The sequence below is a fragment of the Palaemon carinicauda genome, unplaced genomic scaffold, assembly GCF_036898095.1.
Source record: "Palaemon carinicauda isolate YSFRI2023 unplaced genomic scaffold, ASM3689809v2 scaffold2199, whole genome shotgun sequence".
Classification (NCBI taxonomy): Eukaryota; Metazoa; Arthropoda; class Malacostraca; order Decapoda; family Palaemonidae; genus Palaemon; species Palaemon carinicauda.
In genome coordinates, this window is record NW_027169809.1 from 10,001 (window position 1) to 20,000 (window position 10,000).

General features: G+C 39.4%; 1 protein-coding gene across 1 annotated transcript; it reads left to right on the forward strand.

Moving 5' to 3' along the window:
• The first annotated feature begins 2,011 nt into the window (after positions 1–2,011).
• Positions 2,012–3,943, forward strand: LOC137636056 (uncharacterized). The gene is made up of 2 exons (XM_068368482.1): positions 2,012–3,574; positions 3,826–3,943. Exon 1 carries the CDS (start codon positions 2,100–2,102, stop codon positions 2,862–2,864), a length of 765 nt encoding a protein of 254 aa, XP_068224583.1. The 5' UTR covers positions 2,012–2,099; the 3' UTR covers positions 2,865–3,574; positions 3,826–3,943.
• The last annotated feature ends 6,057 nt before the right edge of the window (positions 3,944–10,000 follow it).

A 10,000-nucleotide genomic window follows, 5' to 3' on the forward strand; every position in this document is an offset into this window, starting at 1 on the left:
TCGAACTCAAAAAACTGATATATCAGTTGAGTTATATGGACAACTGTGCCATTGCTTTTGATTCTTCTGCTGAACTTGAATGGGCCTATAAACAGGTTAAAGGTATTTTTGAACCCTACCATTTTAGGTTACAACAGTTCATAACAAATGATTTTAATTTGCAAGAAATCATAGATTCAGAGAATGAGGTTAAGACTGATAGGAACGTAAAGTTGCTTGGTTTAGTGTGGGATCGGGAAAAGGACTGTTTATCCACCAAGCCCATAAATCTTGACATTAAGGCCAATACCAAGAGGGAAGTTTTACGTACTATTGCGTCGCAGTATGATCTTTATAATTTTAATGGCCCTTTACTTAATAGAAGCAGGCTCTTCCTACACAGATTACAATGTGATCAACACTTGAGTTGGGATCAAGCACTGGATAAAGAACGTTCGAGAGAATGGCAAAATATTGCTAAGCAAGCAAATGCTGCTCCTGTCATCAAAGTTCCTAGGTTTGCGGGAAGCAGAGATGACACTTACAAGCTGATAGCTTATTCTGACAGTAGCAAATGTATATTTGGAGTAGTGATATACATACAGTGTATTTCCACAGGTAAGCTAAGTTTTGCTTTTGCAAAAAATCGTATGGTAGGAAAAAACCTTCAATCTAAAAGTATGCCTTCCCTTGAACTACAAAGTATTGCCTTAGCAGTGGAATGTCTCTTAGATTTATACAAAGAATTATCGGGTCCCTCTTGCATTAAACCTATTAAGATTCAGGAATTAAGGGTTTATTCAGATAGCCTTGTAGCTTTATCTTGGATATATTCGCACACTCACAATCTTGATAAACTACAGAAATGTTCTGTGTTTGTGAAAAACAGGTTACACGAGATTAGTGAACTGTGCTTAAAACACCCAGTTATATTTTCGTTTGTATCTGGAGAAGAAAATCCCGGGGATTGTATTACACGTTGTCTCTCTTATAAATCACTAATGAAAACTAACTACCTTACAGGTCCAGACCTTGTAAATGCTCCAAGAATGGAACATAGTAAGGATACTTTGGAGTTTGTGGTACCAGATCCCAAAATGGATATTCAGATACCAGTAAACAGTTTGGGTGCCTACATTAGTAGTAAGGATATAGAAATTGAACATTTTCAGATGACTTCAAGAGTTTCTAGCTTTCATAGATTAATTTTGATTTATCGCAATGTTTTATTGTTTGTCAATAAGCTGAAAATTAAGGTGATGGCTAGGGATCCTGACAAATTTAACCATTTAAAGGCTTTTCGCAGTGATCATAATTTTTTTGCAGAGGCTAGTAGATTGTTGCTGTCCAGGGACCAGGGATGTTATTTTGCTGAAGAACTTGAATATTTTAACTCTAGTGAACGTTTACTTAAGGACGTGCCAAGAATAGTTGGACAACTTAATATTTATATTGACAGAGAAGGACTGTTAAGAGTACGAAGTAAGCTGTCCAGACTTAAAGATGAAGGGAGGTATAGGTTTCCTATTTTGTTGTCTAAGGATAGTACTTTAACTACATTGATTATCAGAGATTATCATGAACGGTTTGCTCATGCAGGTGTGTATTCTGTCTTGTCAGAGATGCGTAAAATGTTTTGGATGTCTAAGTCTTATTCTACAGTTAAAAAGGTGTTGAAGTCTTGTGTTGTGTGTCGACGTTTTAATGAAAGGGCTATCAAGCTTAACCAGAACTCTTACAGAGATTTCAGAATTAATGCACCAGAAATTCCTTTCAGGTATATTTTTATGGATTATATGGGTCCATATTTTGTGCATATTAAGAGTCAAAAGGTTAAAGTCTGGTTATTATGTATAACTTGTAATTGGAGTAGGGCAATTAATTTAAAACTTTGCTATGACTTGTCGGTAAAGGAGTTCTTAAGAGCCTTCCAGTTACATTGTTTTGAGTTTGGTTTGCCAGAGTTATGCATTTCTGACATGGGCACTCAACTAGTAGCTGGAGCCAACATCATCATAGACTTTCTAAGGGATCCCGAGGTCAAGCTGTATTTGGAGGAAAATGGAGTCAAACCGATTCAGTTTGAACATTTTTTCAAAGGCCAGAGCCAACTTGGATCGATGGTAGAGACTTGTGTTAAGATGACCAAGAAGCTCGTCTATGGTTCTATAAAAAATAATGTACTGAAGGTAAGGGACTTTGAATTTTTGATTGCTCAGACTGTACATTTAGTGAACAGAAGGCCTATTGCTTTCAAAGAGGCTTTGCGTGGGGAAAATTTAGACTCATCAGTTCCTCAGCCTATTACCCCTGAGAGCTTGATTCGTGGCTATGACCTTACTTCTGTTAATATAATTCCCGATTTACAGAGGATACCAGAGATTGCAGATGATCCCACCTATACTCTTAACAAGTCAAGCAAAATTAAAAACTGCTTTTCTCATTTGAGAAAGGTTAGGAATAATCTTGTGGATTTGTATCATTCGGAGTTCCTGGCTACATTAACTCAGCAAGCTGTTGACAAAAAGAACAGATACCTTCCTGTTAAACATACCTCTTTACAGAAGAATGATATTGTTTTAATAAAAGAACTCTATTGTAAGCCTAACCAGTATCCTATGGGTTTGGTTAAGGAAGTGACTGTCAATGATATTGGAGAAGTTACTGGTGCTGTTGTGTTGAAGGGCAAGACAAGAGAAATTACTAAGAGACACGTTTCTAACCTTATATTTCTTTTAAGGCCTGAGAACCAAATTGAGCAAGACAGTGTTGCTGAGAAGCCTATTGATGATAATTTGCAGGGTCAGACTCGACGCGCATGTAAACCTAGAGTTGCTGCTGAAAGGTGTAAACGGAAAAATAGGAAACTCTTAGGTTTCGAGTAGTTGATCTTGTAAACTTTTGGTTATGGTTTTTAGCTTTAAGGCAATTTGTTTGTTGTCGCTCGGGTATTGAATTAATTGGTATTTATGATTAAATTATTCAATAATTTAATGTTTTGTGGGGAGTATACGAAAAACTGTATCTATAGTACATTTTTCAATTTTTTTTATTTTTCTGGTTTCCTTGTATTTTGACTGATACGCAGTAAGATTAAAGGATCTTATTATTTAATTAATTGCATAAGCCTTGCTGTGTGCTTTAAATAGTTCGAGACACCATTTATATACCTTAATGAGCGTAACTACCTTGAATGCTAGTTACGCGTTTTATCGCCACCGCCGCTTAAAACTACTGTTTACCTTGGCGAAGGTTATCCAAGACGGGGCAGATTCCTTCCACTCTTCACGGTGAACACAAGTGGCTAATATTCTTATAAATTGACGTGAATATTATTTTCAGTATTGCATGAAGTCGTGTGCTGTTTCACAGTGAGAATAACTTTGCCATGCGTTTCATGTAAGACTTCACGTTAATCATCCCTGCTTTCGTAATTACTGATGGGCGGGAAACGAGATCTGCTGCTACGTCCAAAGAAACTTTCCATCAAGATGTTATCAAGTTGGTGACCGTTGGATGGATTATTGCACCGGAATGGATTACGCACCTGAATGGATTACTCAACTGAACAAACCAGCGCAAGGCATTCTTTGAGGTAGGTCTCGTTCCGTTTGGCACACAGAACAAGACTTTAAAGTTGCCCTATTATTTTAGTGCGCCTTCATCAAACTTCTAAAAATAATCTCGATTCCTTAATTATCTCTTTAAGTCAGTCAATTTTTTTTTACACTTGCGAGATCCTTTAATTAACTGTGATATTAAATTTTAGAAAACTTTTGTAACTTTGTCTTGTCACAGATATTGAATTTTGTCTCGTTGATTGACAGCTTTCTTTTGTTTTTTTAGGATTCGAGGTATTCGAAGTGTAGGGGGATTTGGTAACCAGTGCCTAGGGTACCAAACATCTGGGCGGCTTCGTTGTCTTCCTGGGAATGTAATAGTTCAAGATAGCTTTTTACCTTGCTGAAAGTGTTGCTTCAGATTCACCTAATAAATGCTTGAATTTTTTGCATTCGTATTTTTTTACATCTCTCTATTATTTTCGAATACCTTTTGATCTTGTTTTAGTTTTAAGTTTATTCAAGTTTTTTTTGTTTAATGAACTCTGTAAGAGAGTCATATGACTTCACAGTTTTGCTTTGTTTACCACCTTCTCGGCCGGTATTAGTGAACCACTGAAGTGCCTTATTAACAATCGTTGTTTTCTTTCCTATGAGCTATGTTGATTCGAGTGGAAGGCTTGATCGGATAGTGTTGATAAGTGACGGGCAGTTCGAGTTCCTCCTCACAGCCTGACGCTTTGCCACTTCCTTTGGGGAATTTTTGGAGTTTTTGGAATCACGTCCTTTGATACTTTTTGTGTGGTCGCTGGTGTTTGTCGACCGCGGCATTCATCAGCCACGTCCCTTCCCTCGTTCGTCGAAGGATTTACGAACGAGTTGGCACGGCGTGCGAGATCCGTTGACGTCCCGGATTCTCGGAGGCTACCACCATTAGTGTTCCCGTGGCATTTTGGATTGCCTTCAGGCATTGCAGCTTGATCCAGTTGACCTGCTCATCAGCGTCAGTGAGTTCTTGGAACTCGTGGAGATACGTAGGGCGGCATACTACAGGTATGAGATATTTTTATTGTTATTTACGACGATCGTGGATCGCCGAGTACCTGTAGGTGTGCACGCCCTTGTTTGCAGTACGGTCTTCTGGACCTTGGGTGGCCTGATGGGACAATCTACCAAGTTGTTTGTGATGGTTCCCTTTGTATAATTTGCAAGATAATTATTTTCATAATTCATTGTTTATTAAGTTAAGTTTAACGTTTAAGTTAGTTTGTTTGTGCTAGGTAGGAGTAATATTAAGTTTCCCACTTATGTTCTCTTTCTTCCTTCTACCTATCTTAGTTTGTTAGGTTAGTTTTTCTGGCCAGTGATTTTGAAGGGTAGCTGCCTGAAATGTTGTGTTTAAAGTCTTCCTATTTCTTAGCCTAGGGATTAACTTAGTTGTAGGTGATCTTTTAAAGATCTTAAGGTTGGTTTTCCCGCAATTTGTGTATTCATTAATTTTGTTTATTATCATTACCAACCAATACTTATATTTTTTTGTTTGTAAATAAATATTGTAACTTTTGTTGAGGTGTTTGTTCTTTTGTTCCCAAATTGCTGTGTTTCATTTTTACTGACCGCAAATTTCTGAATAGAAAGAACCCTTGAAATTACGGCCGTAAATACGGCCTTAACAAGCTGGCGACCTTGCCAGGATTTGCGCTCAGGTGTACACAGTAGTTGGGACTTTGGAACGCTCTTCAGTGGGGGTTATAGTATTTACTTTTTTTGGAAATACCTTTCCCTCCTATCACTATGGCTAATTTGGATGACTTTGAGTTTAGTCCTGCAGAGTTTTTAGGGTCAGCCGACTGTATTAGTCATTTACCAATACTAGGTAAGGAATATCTGGTTAGTTGTGCTAGATGGTTGGGTATTCCTTTCAAAGGGACTGATACAAAGAGGAAATTGCTAATAATGGTAAAGAACTGTGTCATGCAAGGTTTGGCTGAGGCTGAAGGATTACTTGGTGAAAATATTAGTGATAGAGGTAGTAGAGCGAGAGATAGCAGCCATTTATTTACCGGAGATGACCAAAATTCTAGTGGGCATTTTTGGAAAGGGTCTACCATGGGACATCCGAAAATGGGTATCTTTAAGTTGGGCAGTGGTGGGTATGGATTTTATTAACCCCTTTTGTCCGAAAACGGACTTTTCATTTTTCGGCAAAATATGGGGGTTGGGGATAGTAAATTGGCTGCAGCTCCTCTCACACTGTGCCCAGAATAAAGAACTATATACCAAAATGATGCTATTGATCAGTAGATTTATTTGATATAAAACTAAATTAATTAATTTATTATTAGAGGTCACCAGGGGTCAAAAGGTCAAGGTCAGCCCTTTGAAATGCCGTATTTGGGTTTCAGTTGTATTTTGGCTAAATAAGACATCAAAATTTGCTAAAGGTTTACTAAAAATGCATGAACTATAAAAAAGAGATACAAAAAAAGTTTTTTGAAGAAGGTGGGATCTATTCCAGCTACATTATTAATATGGACTCCTCTAAAAATCTATTTCCTTTTCTTCATCCAAGGAATGGCTACTCGCAGTGTCACTTTCATCATCATCATCATCATCATCATCATCATCATCATCTTCTTCCTGAACATCAGATTCTTCAACGGTTAACTTATCAGGGGTGCTTGAGCTAGTGAACCAGACAATTATCAATTTGCCATTCTGGACTTTCCAGCCATGTCCTTCAGGACCAAATGAGACTGGATCGGCTTCCCTTGCATTCCTCCATATGTGTGCAACAAAGTTAGTTCTTAGCAACTTCTGTTGCAACACTCTTTGGCAAGGAGGAAGACAGCAGGGGTCTGTAGTTTTTATTTTATCCAATGGATCAGTTTCCTTCTTTGGGGCATACAACTTGCGGAAAAGTTGAAGCCTGGCTTCATCAACACTTGTCAGGTTCCGAACTCCATAGACAGTGCAAAAGTACTCTTCAACCACAGCAGCAACATCTGGATTGATGACATCTGAGTCTCCAAGGTGACTAATTGCTGATGTGAACCTAGGGTTGCTTCTCATTATTTCAAATGGCTTCCACTTTGCTTTTCTCATGAAAGACGCTGTGTAATCACAGCCTGTCAAAGCATGGAAGCTTGGTAGTGCATCGCATACAGATCCAGTCAGTTTGGTTGCAAGATGTGACATATCTATGAAACGCCTGGAATTTCTAGAACTCAAGCCAGCATCCATCCAAATCTGTGCATTAAGAAACCTAGCATGGTAGAGAATGAGGATGAAGACGTCAGTGTCGTTACTGCGAATGACAATCACTGGGGAAACATCATAGTTAACAGCAACAAAGTTTGCATGGTACAGTAACCGTGTATCGGCTTCTTCATGCCTGCACTGAAGCTCATGAACCAGGATCCTGTTGACAGTTCCACTTGCTGAAGTGTAAAGGTAGCATTCATGTTCCACGGCAAAGTAGACCTGATGTCCCTGAAGAGTCGATGCATATCTATCTGATGACCATTCATCCTTCAAAAAGGCCAAAAACTCTGTTTTGAATTGTGATGTGCTCCACGCCGTGTTGAGATCTGGTGGTCTTTTCTGTGATGAGCCAGTGATTATGTAGGTAGTGGGTGTCCTACTACGCAAGTCATGTTCAATGTCCTTGATACTTGGCCCATTAGGATATGTGTCACAGACTATGTGTACAATTTCACCAGTGCTACAAGCTCGTTTCAAAATAGACATTGCCATCCCCCCATAAGTGGATGGCATGTCAAGCGTACGGAAGAAGAACATAGCATCAATAATATAGACATCAGTCCTGTCTGGTATGGCATTCAAGGTTCCCATTGCTTCTAATTTTTCCATTAATGTACTCTTTGATGTCTTGTTCATATCACCAGTTATATGACACAATGAGAAAGGAACTGGAGTGAGAGGATAGGAAAGGACAATACTGAGATCAAGTTCTTGTGTTACTGACAAATACAGCAGCCTTCCAAATATGTCTCTGGTGCATTTTGCTTCCTTGATCTGTTTGTCCTTTGTGGTGAATTTAACTTTTACAGCATCCTGTGTGAAATCCATCACCTTTCTTCGCTTAACAGCCCGTTCAAAACGCCCACCATCTACCTTACATTCATTAACAAAAACTTGATACAAGGTAGATCCAGTTTCTTTTGACTGCAGAAGACTGTCTTTCACACCCTCCGAGGCAGCTTTGCCAGTGTTTAGGCAATACAGAGTATCATCATTAACAGTGAATGGATTGAGAGTGTTCTCCACCTCTGTGATCGTGCTCTTAAGATCTGCATTGTCTCTGGCTATCCTCGATGGCTTTACTTCCTGTATTGCATCATCCACCAGTGTGATTCCAGCCATTTCCAGGAGACAACTCACAATTGCTCCCCTAAAAGATCTTGTCACTGTCCACCTCATACGGGCTGCAACATTGTGTAAATGCAGCAATACCCTTTTGCCTTGATGCGGCATCCCTATTCACAGTTTGCTCTAAAGTAATATCAACTGCACTTCTGGAAAAGGTATTCCTAGTTCTCCGCACAGAGAGAGCACCTCCTTCAAAACTTGGCTTGATTCCGGGATGTGTCATCTCCATATTGAGCAAATTGAGGTGATACAATGACATCCAACAGGCATAGTTTGGCTTGTGAGTTGCAAAGAATATAGGAATCATTAAGCCTAAAGCATAGATGTAGAGGTCTAGGTCATTTGTCCTACTGGCTCTGTCAAACAGCATGAATATATGAACAAGATCAATGTAGAGAAACCAGAACCTAGCAGTAGAGCCATGATGACCCTGACGAGTCTGATCACAGAATTCACCATATCTTTCCAACAAATTACAAATAGCAGTGGACTCCAATAATGTCACAAGTGATTGGGGTGATGGGTCTGCAGAAAATTAATTCAACAGCGCCATGCATTCATCTGGTATTCCACCTTCTACAATAAATTGCTTAAAATGCAGAATCTGCAAGGCAAGTGCAAACAGGGGATGAATACGCTTGCATCTGTTAAAATGTTTTCCACCAATGAACCCTCGTACTGAACCATGAGCCAACACGTCAGCCGAGCAAAGAACCTCGGTACAACCAGACGATTCAACAATATAACCTAATGCGCTGAAATAGGCCATGGAAATATGAAATGCACCAAAACAAACGAAGATATTGTCAAAGAGAGGGGATTCTTGTGCTTGGATCTGAAGTGCAGGTTTTGCGATAGCAAGGTCATATGTCACTATAGCATATGCTTCACCGCACTCACACGCAACCTTTTGAGACCTGACCAAAGTTTCTTTAACTACATCCAATCTTGTTGGTGGCAGTTCAATATTTTCCATATACCCAATCTGCTGCAAAGGGAGTCTGTCCTCTATGACCAAGGAATTCCAGCCACGCCACATAGGAGTGCTGGACATCAGGCAGCAGCAGATTGACCAGATGATATCCATTTTCTTTGCTATCTCCAGGCTGGATGGTGGATCTTGTGAATATTTTTCAAATACAAACTTCGACAGTGATGGCTTTCTTTTATATGGCATGATTTGTCGCTGAGGCGCATCAAATATTCGTCGTCTTTTCACAGGCACTTGGTCAGTAGTTGCATCAGTATTCGTGGTCCCTTCAGTCTGAGCACCTTGCACCACCCCTGCAGCAGGCCTATTCTGGTAGCATATCCCAACGGTGTCATGAAGAGTGTCTTTGCCAGATAGGGTTTCTGTCAGCTCGTCATAATTATCCCAAGCAAGACCTGTAGAAAGACCAACTTCAGGTAAGAGCATATCAGGTAAAAGTTGCCCTTCTGCTGTGATTTTTGACGCTATTTCAGTCTCTATTGATTCAGCTGTGTGATAACTTACCGCATGACCCAAGTGATTAAGAATTTCCACAACTTTGCGACTACCTGTGAGGCTTTTCATTCCGACTCCCAGACAAAGATGCTTAGATGGTTTTACTCTTCCCCGGCTGGTACAGAAAATAACATCCTGGGATAATGAGACTACCCTTCGTTTTACTGATTCACTAGGCTTATCTTTATTCTGCAAGCCACAGAGAAGTGTGGTAAAAAACAAATGAAGAAGGTCTGGAATTTCTACTTGCCCTTTTTTAAAATCATCAAGTGACAAGGACACAGGCAATTCAGGTGCACACTTACAAATTTCAAGGATGTTAGAACGCAATGTAGAGGCTGCTTCAGTCACAATATGCTCTTCTGAGCTGCTAAATTTTGAAGCTGTTGAAAGGGCCAGTTTTTTATTCGCCTTGCTAGAATACACTACCAACCCTTCTTTCCTACTTAAACAATCTATTTTGACTATCACCAAAATGTTTCCCAATTTTATACCCTAAAGTTGAGACTTTGTGAGGTACAATCTCAACTTCAGATATTTGCTTTAGAAATCTAAGGTAATGCCGATGTAATGAAACAAGGTA